The sequence below is a fragment of the Onychostruthus taczanowskii genome, unplaced genomic scaffold, assembly GCF_017590055.1.
Source record: "Onychostruthus taczanowskii isolate IOZ18803 unplaced genomic scaffold, ASM1759005v1 scaffold2, whole genome shotgun sequence".
NCBI classification, from domain to species: Eukaryota; Metazoa; Chordata; class Aves; order Passeriformes; family Passeridae; genus Onychostruthus; species Onychostruthus taczanowskii.
Genome location: NW_024499239.1, coordinates 8,092,646 through 8,110,788, shown reverse-complemented (window position 1 = coordinate 8,110,788; position 18,143 = coordinate 8,092,646). Strand labels below are relative to the sequence as shown.

Genomic DNA, 18,143 nt, shown 5'->3' with positions numbered 1-18,143 from the left:
CAAAATAGAAAAAACCCGAAACTGACTTGATTAGCCTTTTTTTCACAAGCAGGCAAATGTTCCTGGGTGTTTTTTTCCCTGCACACGCTGTTATAGCTATGGTACAGAGGATCACAAGAGAGACTTGGGGTAAGGATGAGGGGTAGGGGCAGGAAAGAATGCTAAATGGTCTTTCCCTGTCCTAAGAATCCAAGCAGAACTTCCTCTAAGTTGCAGAGCTGCAAGGGAGCCCTTAGGTACTGTGAACATTTGACCTAGTCAACATCTGTTTAGCCAAAAGCAAAAGCCTTCACATAAATAAAGATGTCAGTGTGAGTGAGATGAGTTGAAGACTCAGCGATAATAAAGATGTTATACAATCACCAAATTACCTATATTTGCAGTTATTCAGTATGAAGAAGTCAGGAACTGATACTATTGGCATAAAACCCACACCTTGATGTGTAGATGCTGCACTAGCCAGTTTTTACCCCATGTTCATTATTAAACTCCAACCTTGGAACCCCGCAGCATTCACTGGTGTTGCTGTGGTATTCATCCATGTAATTTGCTGTAACATTCTCACATTTGATAATATTTTATGTCCATGGTGTATAAATAACTGATGTAAGGTATCTAAGAAAAGCGAGAGTATTCGAAACCACAGCTTTGAAGGAAAACAAGTGTTGAAGTTATTCTACTGCATGAAATCCAGACAAGTTGTGCTGTTCCTCTGCTTCAGCTTACTTCATTTATTCAGCTTTATATGTGGATGCTTAAAAAATAAACTTAGTAAATTCATGGGAAATCAGATTCTGAAATAAAGTGCATATTCTGAGTGCATATGAAAACAGAGATGTGTTAGGCTAAGCATGTGATGGCTTAGAAAAATATTCTTGGGTGCTCTGAGTGACGTTGGTTCTCAGCTGTGGAGCAGTATTGAGCATGAGTGAGCCACTGTCCGGGAGCAGCCCCAAGCTTTAGAAATCCTTCCTGCAATTCTCATCCCCCAGCTCTGTCTGGGAAGAAGGTGCTTTGCCAGGCTGGGTGCTGCCTCTGATGTCATGAAGCCTGAGCTCTGTTTAGCTACTGGCATAAATACAGTAATAAACCAACTGGTCTAAGGGAAGGTTTCAGCAAATCCTCCTGACCCGTGGTGTCTTAAAATCTCCTGTTCCCTCATGCTGAGGGAGCCTGTTTGTAAATAGGGCAGGTCCCCTGTATAAGGACAGTGTTTTTATTCACACCCAATGAACAAACACCTCCACCCACTGTTGTTGTTTTAAAAGACTCCAGCTGCTCATGAATATAGGGTCAGGGAGGGCCGCCTAAATGTTTCTCTGTGCTTTCTCCCCAGCACAGCCAGCAGAGCTGTTTCCTGTTCTTTGTTTCAAGGCTGGGGTTTGCGTCACACATTCCAAGTGGCATATGTGGTGCTCTTTCCTGTTTCAGGCTGTTTTCTGGCAGTTCGGTAGCCTCGTCCAGGCCCCTTGTCACTGCCCCTCAACTCCCAATCCCCACCCGATGAGTTATCATGTCTCTACACACTCAGGATTGCTTAAGATGCCTGTGTTATGTCATAACGAGGTTTCCAAGTTAACCTTTAACACGCCCCTTCCACTCCAATGCACTTCTGGGGGTGAACTGGAGTTTTTAGCTCTGTTCGCTGAAAACTTGAACTCCGGTCTCCAGAAAGTCGTGAGCCAGTTTTCTGCTCTCACTTGCTCATCAGCTGATCTGGAATAGCTCCATTAAAGTCACAGAGTTGCACTGATCTATAAAGAGTATATGGGAGAAGAAAGCCCACTTCTGTAGGCTCGTAGTTGTGAAAGGGTTTTGACTTCAGCCCTTACTCAACCTGAATGGCTCACTACAAGCATTTTGTATTTCCAAAGAAGTAGGTATTTTCCCCTGATACAGGGTAGAAGGTTCATTGTCTTCCAGATGTAATACAGAAAATGAGGCACTGCTGTCTTAACTTTTCTTTGGCGTTAATAAGTACTGCTGTAATATGTACTGCTTAATAAGTACATTTTGCGTTTTTGAAGGTATAAAAGTAATTGTATATATATATATATATATATATATATATATGCTCCTGTTTTTATATTTATTTTTCCCCCTCACCCTGTTGCAGGCAAACAGTGAGAAATTGAGAGGAGATCGAGAAAAACATAAGTGTTTCTGTTACTTTGAATCTGACAGAAGAAGAGCTGAAGGACCCAAGCCAAAGCTCACTGAAATCAAGAGAAAAACTTGCATTTATTTCAGTGTGCCCTAGATGAAAATGCAAGATGGAGTATTTATTCTTGTGTGTTTCTTACAGGCTGAAATATGCATGGTTACTGTACACACAGAAATACTTCCACCCTTTCATTTTGCTCTTTTTTTTTTCCCCTCCAGTCATTTTTAAAGTAGTCTTTTTAGTTCCTGCTCTTGCTCTTCGGGATGCTACAAATTAGCTGGTTGAGATTACTGAAGGTATCTTTAGGAAGTAGCTAAAGTACACACTTTAAACTTCTTTCAGAGCTTAATTGTATGTGCAAAAAACTTTTATTGCATTGTGTGCACATATTAACAGTAAACTGTTTTTTGTCTGTTCAGAAATCCAGGTAAAAAGAAGTATCTGGCTACACAGTTTTGGTAAGTTGTTTATTGATTATTTTAATGTGTTGCTCTCAGTTGTTTTTGTGTTGTTTTTTCTGTTTGTTTTAGAACACCATGGATGAGTTTACCCATTAGAATGCAATTATATATTTTAATTCTTGTGCTGTTAATTTGCCCAAGATTTCAAGCAGTTAATCTTTTTTTTTTTCCAGTGACAGAGGAAAAGAGTTGCATTTAACTGTGTTTAATATTGGAAACTGCTGTATAATAAATGCAGTAAATTTTGTGGTTCACACCTTTTTGTAGCCAGAAGTTCTGTAAAGTAGGGAACTGAGGTTAAAATTACAATAATTTTTGTAAACCAACTTTTAAATATTAATTAACACCGCTAACAGGAGGTCTTTTAGAGTTCTTTTATGCTGTCAGCATTCAATCTTTGTGTTTTCATTCCGAGGCTAGTTGCTTCCAATCCAGAATATGAAGTTTGGCAGAGCTGGTTTTAGGAGAGATTTAACTCTTCCCTGCAAAGCATTCACTTGATGCCAAAGCTTCCTTTGAGGGTTTTGTGGCTGTAGGTGATATCTCCCAGGGGAAGGAAGTGTAAGTGCAGATCAGCATATGGAAAGACAAAGCTCCAGCAGGTTTTAAATACTAAACTAACTCAGAAGGGAAAAAGCCTCCAACCAAACGCATGGTCTGTCTGTCATGCAGTCCGTGTGTGTTTCCAACCAACTTGATCCATGAAGACATGACAGAGTTTCCACTTTTAAGGAGTCTGAGTTGCTTTGATCAGTGTCACATTTGTACCCCCTACACTGTCCACATCTTTTCCCTAGTTATTTTTTTTTTCGTTTCCATAGATTCGTAGAAGTTCATCAGCATTTGCCCTGTATTCAGATTCTTGTTCAAATCTATCATTACTCATAAATGCGTACTTCCTTTCCCTAGGATTAGATTTTCTTTCTCCTTTCCCATGCTATAAAAATGTTGAATCTCTTTTTCACATTTCCTGAAACAGCAGAACCCTTCACATAAGAGAACAGTATTTTCTGTCATTTTCCCCTCATAATTAAAAAGTTTAATATTTCTTCTTTCAAATTATCTTAAAAATTAACCTCTTGAGAAAAACACAGCAAGAAAAGCAGAGCTCAGTTTGGAAGGGAAAGATTATCATACCATTCCACATACTTCATTTGTTTTCAAAAGTCTGATCTTTTATCCTTACTAGACTGTTTCTCCTTCTAAGAAGTAGCCTGAGACAGGAAACCAGACAGCAGTCTGCCCTGATAAGGGAGAATATTGTCTAATGGAGGTGCCTCAAGAGGTTCTCCTCTTAGGTTTAGTGAGTATAGAACTGAAGGTTGAAGAGGCTTTACATGGGCTCAGTTTTTCCTTGCTAAAGAAGACACTTTCTTAACAAGCACTTCAAGAACGTTTTTCCCCAAGATTTTCACATACAAGAAAGCCATTTCCACACACATGGCTTCAAAGAGCCTGCAACAGTACTATCAGAAATTTAATTGAAGTACTGATTAGTGTGCTACATGTCAAAGCAGTTCTAGGTCAAACAAGGTGACATCCACAAAGTTATGATGCACAAGTTGTGCAAAACCACAAGTTTTTCAGCCTGCTTGCAGTCCTGAAAAGGAGGAAGATAAAAGATTTTCAAGTCTTTGCTAAGAAAAAAAAAAAAAAGTTTGAAATACTAAATGCCAGAATTCTCTAGAAATCCTCTTTTTCTTAATGCCTATCAATGAAACTTTGAGGAAAAAATTTTTCCCTAGGTACCATTTTCTTTTACAAAAAAATCTAACTTTTTCTACACTTATTATTGTTACCCAGTGGGAATCCAGCAAATAAACACAGAAAGCTGTTGATCAGAAGAACATTTTTGTGGCGTGCTGGTTCTTCCTGATTCTCCTTCTGCTCTGTTCCTCATGATCTGGCTGCTCTGGTCTCTTCCCACAGCACCACGTCTAGACCTTTTGGTGCTTTGGCTGAGTCTGACGGCTGTGCTGAGCTGGAGAGCTTCTTTGCCTGTTGCTATTTTGGGGTCAAGTGCAGTTAAGCACTTGCTTACTTCCCGTTAAAGTTAATGGAACATTAGAAACACTTCTTTGCTGACTCAGGTCTTGCTGAGCAGCTGGTACAGTAAAGTGCAAATACCTTATGAGCTCTGGAAAACAGCTTTTTTACCTTCCTCAGGGAATGTTTGTCTCAAAAACTGGTTCCTTTCTGTAAGACTCTTTGGAGGTTTCACTGAAGATGACTTTTCACCTGGGGGTTCAGAAAACCTCCCTTCCCTTTTGGGTTTCATCAGTGAAGAATCCTCTGATACTATTGTTTCTCCCTTGTATCAGAGAAGTTTGACTTGAGGTTCACAGCAACAGGTCTGAGTCCCAAAGTGCTTGGGCTGAAGAGCTTTTGCAACATGATGATGTTTGCTGCTAGATTCAAACAGTGCTGCAAGAGCTGCAGTTCCTTGCAGAGGGCACTCATGCAGTGCTAATTTAGCAGATACCATTACATTATTCTGTAATTATACTGACAATAACAATCATACCTTGAAGCTTCTAGATAAAGACTTGCTGTACGTGGGGCAGCATTCCTTTGCTTCCCCCGGGCACAAAGATTGAGGAAATAAATCCTTATGTGTTCTCAGGCGGAGTGGAGGGGGTAGAATGTATGGTCACCACCCCCCTGTCTGCAGCAAAAGTCAGTCACCTGCTCTTCCAGGTATTTAATGTGAGCACCAGCTTTATGTTAGAATAAACCTTTGTTGTTGGATGTGCACAGTCAAAACTGGCCCTCCACCCCACCCTTTCCTTTCATAACAGGTCTGCAGAGTTGGTGGACCTTGAAGGTAGATGCGCGGGGCTGCTGGGAGTAGCTGCACTGCGGTTGCCCTTTTCCAGCTGCTCTGCAGTGCAGATGTGTAGTCTGAGTGCATTCTTTAACCACTCTGCACATTTCATCCAGGGTAAATAATCCATACAAGCCCTTGTTGTCAGAATACACGTTTAAGTACCTTTCAGCTTTCATTTAATCTTAATTATGTCTCTGAAACAATAAACCATACACCTGTCAGGAAGTTAATATTGACAAGTGTTCAATCCTGACAAGGTGATGAGCTCTAATGATAATGAACTTCTCTTCTGGAATGGATGCCTTGCTGTACATTGGATCATAAGGGCAGAGTTTGTGTTGTTTCTGGCTTGCAGTCTTCACTGGACTTCAGGTAGGGGAATACTGAGGGACTTTGCGTGGACTTTACCTTGCACCTGTCCTTATTTGCATACAAAACCCAGTTGCTTCATTTGTCTTTCTGAAGTACAGGGCGTGAGCAAAATCTTATCAAAAGCCGGGTCCTGTTTGGACAAGTTGGACTGGCTTGGCAGAGATCCACAGGGTGGGGTGAAAGGGAGGAGGCAAGAAAGTAAAACTGGGTGGCTTGTTAGCAGAAAAAAAGAGGCAGAGCAAAAAAAAAGAGAGGGTGGAATGTTTGCTTACCGGATTGCAGTTAATTGTTTAGTTTCAGATTACATTCATATTAAATTCTTTTACCTCGCATGAGAAAACCCTTTAATGCAAAATAGTTTACCTAATAAAGTCAGAGACAAAAGTTCTCATTTTTTAATACATTTAACATGAATATATTGTCACCTCACCAGTTTTTCCAGAGCCCCTCAGGAATGAGAAGATGGTATTTTGATTTTCCAGAAATTATTTGTATATGCTGAACAATTTGCAGGCTTTCAAACAAGTAGATTCTGAAATCACTCTGTAAAGTAGAACCCGACTGTTTTTTCATTCCTCTGTAATAGAAACAGATAAGACTGTTTACCTTCCCTATTGCCCCCTTCTCAAATGTTTAGGAGAGAAAAACTGAGAAGTTTGGAGTTATTAGGCATGATTTTACAAATATACTGGGAAAAACTCTACCTACTTCTTAGTAGAAGTACCATGCTTTATTTGTGTGAGTGTACATGCACATATTTGCCCATGAGTGTGGTCCAAGCTATCAGTTTGGAGCATTATTTTTAAATACAAAGAGGAGTCTTGTTATGATTTTATTTACAGCCTTAGAAATACATAATTTTGAGCTAAATTTTAAATGCCAGGCCCAAAGCTGACTTGTATTGACTCTGTAGCAGTCCTACAGGACCAAGTGTTGCATCTTAATTAATTTGCCATTCTTGAAAATTGGTTTCCAGTCACTATAAAATGGGGAAAAGAAACCTGCTTAAGAGTAACATGCTAAAGAAGTGCTTGATACTTTGGTGCAGCATAGTAAACTTATACAAAAGTAAAGTTTTCGTCTGCTGTTCTTAGATGACTGCACTTAGGAAAGATTGAGAATTACTTTTCACTTTTGTTCAGGGTAGTACACTTCCTGTTGTCTATGTCAGTTTAATTCCTGCACAGTGATTTAGAGCTGTCTCAGGAAACACTGAAATCTGGAGCATGACATGTGAAATGTGTATCAAGTGTCTTTTCACACACTTTCTTGGAGCAAAAGATTAAAAGGAGTAATTCTTAAACTGAAGAAAATACGGTTTTATAATTACAAAAATTACACAAAGGATGAGCATCATTCCATTTACTTAGAATAACCTTCCTTCCTTCCTTCCTTCCTCCCTTTCCTTTCCTTTCCTTTCCTTTCCCTTCCGTTCCCTTCTCTTGCCTTTCCTTTCCTTTCCTTTCCTTTCCCTTCCGTTCCCTTCTCTTGCCTTTCCTTTCCTTTCCTTTCCTTTCCCTTCCGTTCCCTTCTCTTGCCTTTCCTTTCCTTTCCTTTCCTTTCCCTTCCGTTCCCTTCTCTTGCCTTTCCTTTCCTTTCCTTTCCTTTCCCTTCCGTTCCCTTCTCTTGCCTTTCCTTTCCTTTCCTTTCCTTTCCCTTCCGTTCCCTTCTCTTGCCTTTCCTTTCCTTTCCTTTCCTTTCCCTTCCGTTCCCTTCTCTTGCCTTTCCTTTCCTTTCCTTTCCTTTCCTCCTTTCTTCCTTCACTGAAGTACAGATTGGCATGTTACTTTATCTATGCACATACAAGCTAAAAATCAAAAGTTTCTGGAAACCTGAACGGAATTAGTTCCAAAATCCTATATCGGAGCTCTGAGTGGTTCCATTTTACTGTTAACTTTTTTCATGTCTAAAAGTACAACTTCTCTGTTTTCACAATGCAGATGAATGTGTGAGAATATGGGTGATGCATAGATTTGTGGATATATTTCTGGGAAGTCAGTATTCTGAAATGTTAGTTCTAGCTATGTGGCTTGTTGAAACCTGAAAAAGATAACTAGGTAGCAGTTATCTAAATGATAATCATTCAAAGAAAATAGTATAATTAATAACCTTCTCACGGACATGCTTAAGGTATTTATGGAATTACCACAACTTTCATCACATGGTGCTATCTCACTGCTTCTCCCAAACTAAAACTACATACTGAGTTTAAACTGGAAATTTCATTAAGCTGCATCATTTGTTTCACTTTAGTTTTGCAATTTTTTTGTCAGGCCTTCAACTTTTATGAGGTGAATTATGCAGATACTATAATTTACTCTGCTGCTTGTTTATTTCCATTATTCAAAGTGCACACTGTTGTAATGTATTTCCAAAAGTCTTTAAACTTTATTTATGAATCTGAATAACTAATGGTAGACTTTCAACAACTCATGCTGTCTCTCTTAACAAATTTTGATCTATAAACGCATGTTAACTGCAAAGTTGTTCATTAGCGTAGGCTTATTAGAAGCGTTTTAATTTGAACAGGTACATCTTTAAATGTTCGTTTACATTTCTGGGAGAATTTCCCAGCCTTGGGAAATCTGTTGGTGAGCCTTCAGCCTGTCCTGCGGGTGAATTGCCGGTGCTGGAGTCCGGCTGCATTCGCTTCTTTCCAGTGCCATCTACTGGCCAAATGAATTTGTGTCATTTGCCTTTGTCCTCGCATCCTAAAAGAGGTCGTACCGCCTCCAGGCTGGGCTGTGAAGCCTGCGGTGTACGGTCAGAACTTGCTCCTTTGACATCGGTCATATAATGTATAACCTCGAGTGATTTATAAACAGCTTGGCAACATCTAAATGTCATTGCGAGCAAATTCCCTTTGCTTCCCCTTGGTTTCTCTGTGTACCCTTATGGCTTTACCCAGAAGGGGTATCTCCTTTCCCTCCCAGTATCTTTCCAAGATGACCATGGCAAATGTGTAGTATGACAGCTATGACATGCTTTATGCTAAATACTTTTATTTCAGGTGTTTAGAGATTGGCCAAGTAAGATTGAACACTATAGGAAAAAAACCCTGAAGCTACACAGAATGCAAGCAGATTTTTTAAAAGTGATTTTATTTTGCACAGTTAGCACAAATAGTTGTTGAATTGTCAGTAAATCTATTATCTTATAATAACTGATGCATTTTTTCTGTTAAGTCATCGTAGTATGTTGAATGTAGTCCAAGTTAGTCTTTAATTTTAATCTTTTTTATTGCATTGATGTCAGTGTCACTGTATGTGATCTACTGAGTGTTTCTGTTGGGACTCTTGTGAAAGAGAGATCCTTTCCAGAATCAGTTCACTTGTATAAACAAGATTATTCTGAGGTTGTAATGCTGATGAGAAATGCGTGGTCTAAACTGTGATGTGTTAAAACACTTGACAGCTAGTGAAAGTGAAAATTCTGTGGTCTTGGTGTGCTGACACGCACAACAAAAATTCAGTTTGACTTTCATTAAAGTGAGCAGATGTCCCTTTGTTTCAATAGCAATTTGGAAAGAAAAAACTTGTAATAAATTCAGTCAAAGATTTAAAAATCTGTGTTAGAGATGGATAAATATTTGCATTAATCTGACAAAATAGTAAATTCTCTACGATTCAGAAAGTTGATTCAGGTATTTCCCGTGGATTTCTAATACCTTGTCTTTCCCCAGCAGGACAGAACCTCAGAGGCATCAGAACAGGTGAATAAAAAAGATGCTAATGTTTGACCCCGTCCCTATCAAGCAAGAAGCCATGGAGCCTGTTTCAGTGGTAAGACTTTTCAAATATATTTGCCCTAAAGATGACTTTTTAGTTTCTCCACCTTTAAATTCATAATGAGATGTAATTAAGATTTGGACTAGCTTAGGAAAGCATGTGAAGCTATATTTTGCTCTTAGTGCAATCAGATTCACGTTCTAGGAAAACTTTTTGTAGTTTATTAATTTTTATTGCCTTAAATGACCTGACCAGTTGCCTCTGAGAGGAGAGAGCATCCATGTATCCCTGAGCCACTGCTCTGTAAATATCATCTCTGTAGCTCGTGCTGCTGATGGAGGTGGGTTGAAATGAACTTGCCACGCTTCATGGTGAAGTGGCAATAGCCTGTGGTTTGAATGTTACACCCTTGAACTAAGTGAACAGCTTCTTGCTGTGCCTTTTTTTGTTTTTCTCTTGGTTGTGGTAACAGGTGCCTGTGGCTAGCTCTGCACTAAGCAGCAGGAAATTAATCCTGCAAAAACCCAAACCAACAATGGCTTTTTGCTGGCTAAACTGGTTGCACTGCTTTACCAAGGGAATGAGAACTAGGACAGTGGGGAAAAAAGGGGAAGAGGAGACACTTCTTTAAAATTGGGTTAATTTTCCATGAACTCAGAGAATAGGGTCATCTCAGAGAAGAGTCTGATAAGCAACAGCAGTGGGACATGTAGTTGGGAGCAGTACAGTGAGAATTGTGATGATACAGGTTGCTGCTGAAAGGAAAGGTTTTGACTTTGCTCCCTCCATACCAGCTTTGTGTCCGCTTTGTGTGGAGAAGAATTGTGTGGTTCTAGAATGATTTGGAACCTTTGGATCTCTGACCCTGAATGGTCAGAATTGCTAACCCACCAAAAATACTCATTTTTTGGTCAGATCAGGAAGCTGATCTGACTCACTCTGTGCAGCTGCTCAATATTAGAGCAAGGGGACAGGGGAAGATGAGAGAACAGGACCTTCCCTTTCAGTTTTTAGCCTGCAATAACAGATTAAGTGTAACGTGAAACTACACCCCTAGAAAGGCTGATCCTTTAACAGGGTGAAGTCAGTGTACATAACTCAGAGTGCATTAAACTTGTGCTCTGAATAGCATCTTTCAATGAAAAGTTTGTTTCCTGTTTTATTTAAAATGAAGAGTAATTTTCATAAATTTAAATACATCTCTAAGCAGTCTGATTTCTTCAGTGCTATTAATAGCACTTCTGTGAGTTAAGTTTATATGCATTTTAAAATTACAGTTTGACTTTCATGGGGTTTATTTGCAGAGTAATGATAGAAAAATAACTGTCACTGGAGGTATAAGTATGAGATTTCCAATATTTGGGTCAAGAAATAATTTTAGTATTGGCCAGCCTGTCTGTCACTTTAATCACAGTTACTGTGTAGCTATATTAAGATTAGTCATGATTATCGGCTCTAATCTAAGATTATCTAATGGTGTCTTGTTAAAATCAGAAAAGAGGCTGGTTTTACAAAAGAAGTCATTGCTGTTTTTTGGGCTGCCTTTTGTGCACGTCTGCCTTCATGTCCCAAAGAAGGTTGTGCAGTGGTTTGGGGCTCTGCACGAGACACACAAGTGCCCCAAACAGTTGTGTGCTTCTGCCAGATGGGCAGGGTCAGTCCCTCAGAAAGCTCACCAGGAGAGGAGCGAGCAGTCTTTCCCAGACCAGCAGATGAAGGAAAGACTGCAGTGGGAAGAACACGGGAGCATTTATGAGCCAAGTGCATTTCAAAACTGGAGTTCTAAATATTGGTTATTCTGTACCACATCTTTCTCCTAGTGATGTGTTGCCTTCCATGTGTTGGACCTTTGGAGTCTTCTCATTAGTCAGTGTAATCACTCTGACCAGCTATTAAAGACGACTCAGAGCATTTTACCACATCTGTATGTTTTTCTTTTTGCCATTGCATAAGGGGAAAAAAAAGCAGAAAAGAAAAAGCACAAAGTCCAGAGGAAAGTATGGTTTCTGAGTGAAGTTTCCATCACTGGATGGAATTTGTTTTCCTTCAGGCTGGGGACCATGTGTGTTTCAACTTCTGTACACACATCAGCTGCTTAGCCCCAGGCCCTTGAGCTCCCCGGCTCTTCTTGGTCTTGTGGCTTCCTTGGAGCCCTGGTGCCACAACAGAAACTGCTCTGGAGACACCTCTAAAGGGAGGTATTGTGATATGGAGAGAGCACAGGAAAGGATAGCAGCCACTGAGTGAGTTAGTTTTCTTGACCACCTTTTGAGGAGGTGGAATGAGAGAGAAACTGTCAGTGTGATGTTGAGAGGTGCTAAGCAGAGCAGACTGGGCTAACATAACCTACATCAGGATTATTTGTATTGCATCTTTCATTCTGATAGAATCATTAGAGGCCAGATTAAATTAAGCCCCTTAGGAATAACTCGCTCTTCTCTCTGAATGTAGGTGTACTCTACATTGTAGGTGTAAAGTCTGTGTGTCTCTAAGACATCACAGTAGTTGGAGGGGAAGGAGGAAATTCATAATGGTTTTGACACCACTGTATTTCAGGGTGTGTGGCTGAAAGGATTAACTATACTTCTCAGGTGACTGAAGCTTGCACCCACACTATTTCATCACTCTACCAACAGCTCATGCCATTTATTGAAATGAATTATTGAACATGTATTATGATAGTTCTTAATGAACTACTGACAAAGTCATCCGAGTCCTACCTACAGGACTACCTGTTTGCTGTGAGGGCTTCTTAAAGGACTTCTTACACATTTGGACCAGTTACCATTTGGTGAAACAAGTTGGTTTTTTGTTTGAATTGGAATAAACAGTTTTTTTCTGTGTAGCAGAGAAAAGACTTGGTCAGGTGCTAAGAAGTATGACGCTGACTATGTCGGTCATGATGATTAGATTTATTGATAATACAGTATCTCAGTATTGCCAATGTAGTGTATAACATACTGAGGTCTAAAAAAAGCAGATTCAGCTTGCAATGTTTACTGTCTTTGACCTTGCAGAATGCACAACTCAAAGCACCTGTGGAATTACTTCAGGGTTTTATCTTTGTATGTGACTGAATCTTGGCATTTTTACTCACCCATCCAAAAGTGAGTGTTCACTGTGGGTGTATTCTTCCAGGGAGGGGAGGAATCTATCTGGAAGCTCCCACAGTCTCAGGAGACCAGTTTTCCCAGTCTCCAGCAGCATTTCTACCCTTTTGCAGGCTGTGCACCAAAATAAATCACGATCAGCATCGCTCCCCCATCAAAGAATGCAGAAGCTATGTGAACATCCAGACAGTTATTCCTTGAATTCCCACTGGGTGTTCTCAGGATAAGGTTACATCTAGGAATGCTTGTTCTTTAATAGACTCATTGGCCAAAAGCATACCTGGAGATTTAAGTTTCACAGGCTTTTTCCTTTTTAGCATTCTTGCAATGGAAGAAAAGTTTATAGGCAATGGCATTGTGATCATCCCTGACAAAGTGCAGCTCTGTAAATGCACTGATGCTTAGTGGTGGAATGTTTACAGTTCATTAAAGCTGGGTGAACTCTGAACTGTAAACCAATAACAGGAGTTTTAACAGAAGTATTTATGTTCCTTACCTGTTAAAATTTTGATTTTTTGGCTGTGCCCATAATTTGATCCAATTTAATAGATACGAAATGCTGCTGAATATTAAATTATATCAATGTTTAGTAGTCTCCATCACTTAGAATGCTAATAATTTCATTGCTTGGCTCAGCAGTGCTGGCAAGACTACAGACAGCACTTCTTGTAATAATGGCATTTAATAAAATTCTGATGAACCAATTACCATCAAAGATGAATATTTCTATAGATGGAATTTGTAAGAATAGTCATAAAGTGAATATATAACTTGCAGAGATTTTAATTTAATATTTACTGTCTCAAGATTAATCACCATTTTGTGTGCTGCTTTATTTGAATGTTTTATGGACTGAGGGACTCGGCTTTGTTGTTCTATCACAGTGCAATGAATGCAGGAGGAAAATTTAATATTTTCTAAACTCAGTGTTTCAAACAGTAACTGAAAAGAAGAAAATTACATTTGTGTCATTTTGCAAAAATACCTGCAGTTAACATTGACATTTAAAATTAACCAAGTGCTCCCTCACAGAGAAGACAGAGGTAGAAAACCAGGAAGATGTATTGACAGAAGTGTTCACCCCAGCAGAAAAAGAATTGAAGTGTTATGGAAATAATTTCATAAAAATACAGTAGTTTTATTCTTCTGATGTTTCACTTTATACCATTTTGAACTTTTTTTTTTATATCACTCATCAAAATACTTTTGATGCCAAGGAAGTAATTAGTTTCTTAATATTAGTTTATCCAGCTAAAATCCAAAAATAGCATTTTATTTCAAAAAGTTGACAACACAACTAAAAATTGGTGTGCATTGCATTTTCTGTGTCTCACTTTTGTGTTAGAGCATCACATCAGTTTCCATTGTGAGTTAGCTGTTAGTAAACAACATCAGTTTTTAACAGTTTTTAAATACAGTATTGGTCTGGATAGTTGTTGAATTATACTGCACCCTACAGCTAATGTCAATACTTCTTTGTTTACAAAAATCCCTAGATATGTGTGTTTTACTTATATAATACACATGTACATACATATATATAATATATATAAATTATTACTAAATAGTGGAGATCATCACATAGGTCAAGATTAGCTTTGAGGTTTCTAATGTAATGGGAGCTGCTAGCTACCACTAACAGGAATATTCTTCCAACACACCAAATGTTTATCCTTGTACTTTTTTTCCAAAATTACACTGCCTAAGTAGCTGCTTTATATCTCAAAAAATCATTTAGAAAAGTTTAGATTTTACCTTCTGCATTCTTGGGTTACTCACCCATTACTTACATAGTTCAGCTGAGTATTTTGTACTGATTATAGGGTTCAGATTCATAATTTCTTTCTTTAGTGATCATTGTTTTTCAATTACTTTAGCAGTTGGTTGGGACCCATCACTTGCAATTCTAAGCCCAGCTGAGGTCCCCTCTTTCCAGAACTGATGATCCTCAGTGCATAGTTATATGCTTGGCATAGCAGATGTATCTCCCAGGTCAGTTAAGAAATGTACAGGCATGAATATATGACAGACAATTTTAAAGGGAGAAAAGCAGTTGAATAAGTTTTGAAGATTTGTGTTAATAATCTGTCTTACATTGCTTCTCAAATAGTTAGTGAATCAGAACTTGATTAACTTCCTGTGTGGGGAATCTGAGGCTTTATTTAATTCTGTTTTATTTAGAAACTACATCAAATTGCTGTCTTGAAACTTTTTCATTTTGCCTGTTTTATTGGCTGCCTTTCTTTTCCAGCAGTAGCTGCTTGCATGTGTTGATTTATTATTTGATTTTCTGTATTTCTTTTCCACTCCTTCTGACAGTCATACCCATCCAATTACATGGACCAAATGAAGCCAAACAAATACAGCGTCATTTATTCTACACCAAGTATGTTGCACAATAAATTCTACTCCAGCCCTGAAGGACTATCAAATGGAATCCAGATGGAGCCAGTAGACCTTACGGTAAATAAACGGAGCTCGCCGCCTTCAACTGCAAGTTCTCCTTCCCCACTAAAATTTCAGACTGTGCACAGGAGAAGTTCACCTGGATTGACTCTGTCCTCACCCAGCTCACCTCTCAGTAAATTCACACCGTCACCCCCAGGAGTACAGCCTCTTTCCATGCCAATAACAATCCCGCCTGTCATGGCCGCTGCTCTTTCACGCCATGGACTGAGAAGCCCTGGGATACTCCCGGTTATACAGCCTGTTGTGGTCCAACCAGTTCCTTTCATGTATGCTCCCCATCTCCAGCAGCCCATCATGGTGTCCACAGTTCTCGCAGATGAGATGGAAACTCCAAGTAGCATGCAAGGTTGGTGTTGTCAGAATTGCTTTTTATGCTGTCTCATCCCCACAAAATAAGACAAATATCCAAGCACTTAGTTTCTGTGGGTTGTTGATATTTTAGGAAGTGGAACATAAATTCTGTTCTTCCAGAATAAACAGGCATAGAATTTGTTGTGTAAATATTTTACCAGACTTACCAAGGTCACAGGATCACAGAATCAATTAGGTTGAAAAGACCTCTGAGATCACAGAGTCCAAGCTGTGACCCAACACCACCTTTTCAACCAGACCACGGCACTGAGTGCCACATCCAGGCTTGCCTTAAACACCTCCAGGGACGGTGACACTACCACCTCCCTGGGCTGCCCATTCCAATGCCCAATCAGCCTTTCTGGCAAGAAATTCTTACTAATATCCAAACTAAACCTCTCCTGGTGCACCGTGAAGCCATTTCCTCTTGTCCTTTCAGGCAGTTGTAGAGAGTGTGAGGCTCCTCTGAGCCTCATTTTCTCCAGGATAAGCAATCCCAGCTCCCTCAGCTGCTCCTCACAGGACTTGTTCTCCTTCACCAGCTCCGTTGTTCTTGTTTGTGTCTACATAAACTATTGATCTACTGAGATTTGGACTGATAATAACATTGGACTCATGAAAATTAATAGAAATGTTTTGAGTCACAGTTCATCAGGAGATAACTAAAACTGAAAGATGTTGTATTTAGTGTAAATTATCACAGTAGAACTGATGGATTTCACTATAGTTTTTTTCTGTGTATTATTTATTTCCATAACTCTTCATAATTTGTATGTGTTGCCTTCCCTCTCCTACCCTCTGCCATACAGTGCCTGTCATTGAGTCTTATGAGAAGCCCACACTGAAGAAAACAATCAAAGTAGAGCCAGGAAGTGAACCATCAAAGACTGACTTCTATCCTGAACAAATGTCACCTCCAATGATGACCTCGTTGTCTCCTCAGCAAGTGATGTTGCAAGAGTAAGTAGCTAACAGGAGTCCCAAGATCAGCAGAGGCATGGAAAGCAGTTCCCTACAGCAGTTAGCAGTTCTCAGGAGTGGGAAGGACTGTTGCTATGCCTTAGAACATGTAATAAAATACATGTTCATCCCCCCACTACTGTCACTGTGAAATGTGATTTCAACTTTCTTTTCCCCCTTCTTCAGCAATACAGGAGTTGATACATATTTATACCTTGCAATAGATCTGCCATTTCTATAATGCATTTCTAAAATAATGATAGGTCCCAGTTCCACAATTTACTGAAAATAGGGCTCCAAATAAACCAGTGATAACCTACTTATGTAAAACCAGCAGCAAAATGGAAAGAAACTTAAAAGAGAGTTCATACTGATATTTCTGTTCATGTTACTTGAAATACCTATCTTTAAAAAGAGTATTGTGACTTTCTGTGCTTGGAGGACGTCTTTGTCTTTTCAAAAATTTTGCCTGCTTGGTGGGAAGAACCTCTTCAGCCTTACAAGTTCTGTGTATATAAGTGAAATTGCATTTTTACCTGAGGCCATTGTTCTGTGGGTGATTTTTTTTGGCAGCTCAAGTAGTTTTTGAAGCTTTCTTCCCTCACAGCCACTTGTTTCCATCCCAGTATTAACTCATTGTGCTGACATAGCTGTTACTGGGGCCCCTGCATGAACTGGATCACAGATCTAATGGGTTTTGAAACAGTGCTGTTTGCAGAAGAAAGGACAAGGGCTAGAAGAAGAAATTAGGTCTGGGGCATAAATCTTTTAACTGAAAACATAAAAAAATTCTCAAGAAAGTACCTGAGGAGCCATGGGCACCCTTCCATTTCCTGTTTTTCTGGGGAAAATCCTGTCAACTTACTAAAGCCATGGAATGACCCAGAGCCAGGCTCATCCTTCAGCAGGCAGTGCTCTGGGCAGGCAGGCAGGCTGCCAGCGTGGCTCTGGCAGGAGCTGAAGTTGGGAGCTGAGCAGGGCTGACAGTACAAAACCTCAGAATCCATTTCTGCACTCCCTCTTGCTCACTGTCATCCTTGAGGTGGTTGTGTTTGACCTCACCTCATAGAGTAAAGGAAAGAGGGCTTCAAGTCAGACATTCAAAACCCAGTGTGAGTGTGGTTCAGAGAGAGAGAAAAGCATAGGATGGATGGGGGGTCTCCTGTGTTTCCTCCAGAACGCTGCCTCTTCCTCCTGCTCATGGCCATTGGGTTCAAAAGCACACCACAGCACCAGGGCTGGCTACATTCCACAACAGCCTTCTTGTCGGCACCCCTTCTTGTCTTCAAACAGTCTGGATGCACCTCCTAGACTGCAGGCTCTTTGCAATTGGTTGCCAGCTAGCTTTTATAAACTATATACTGTTTCTTTTAAATCACCTTATACATGCTTATTACATAAAATAGTAAACATGCCTGTTTACTAGTGGGTAACTTACCTTCCCTAATGGACCTACCACACAAGGGAGTCATGTCTTTATGTAGCTGGAACTACCTACTGCTAGGTCAGGACTATCAAATGGTTCAGTTTATTTTTTGTCTTTGTTAAGTCTCTTTAACAAGAGCAAACCAGTAAGTGCTGTTCCTGGCTGGTACCACACCCTTCCTCCAGGGCTGAGACTTCTGCAGACTTGTCACCTGCATTAGTGATTTGCATTATTTATTTCCCAATGGGTGTAGTTTCCCCAGCAAACCCATTCAC

General features: G+C 39.7%; 1 protein-coding gene across 7 annotated transcripts in view; it reads left to right on the top strand.

Moving 5' to 3' along the window:
• The window catches only part of KLF3 (Kruppel like factor 3), a 28,478-nt gene that overhangs the window by 2,383 nt on the left and 7,952 nt on the right, over positions 1-18,143 (top strand). For 2 of the 7 annotated variants that reach the window (XM_041403151.1, XM_041403152.1), the window contains exons 2-6: positions 2,117-2,268; positions 2,584-2,622; positions 9,510-9,606; positions 14,982-15,477; positions 16,292-16,442. In XM_041403151.1, coding sequence (XP_041259085.1) covers positions 9,550-9,606; positions 14,982-15,477; positions 16,292-16,442 — 704 coding nt within the window. In that variant the 5' untranslated portion in view covers positions 2,117-2,268; positions 2,584-2,622; positions 9,510-9,549. Of the gene's footprint in view, positions 1-2,116; positions 2,269-2,583; positions 2,623-9,506; positions 9,607-14,981; positions 15,478-16,291; positions 16,443-18,143 lie in introns of all 7 variants that reach the window. The other 5 variants (XM_041403148.1, XM_041403150.1, XM_041403149.1 and 2 more) reach the window with 3 other exon arrangements.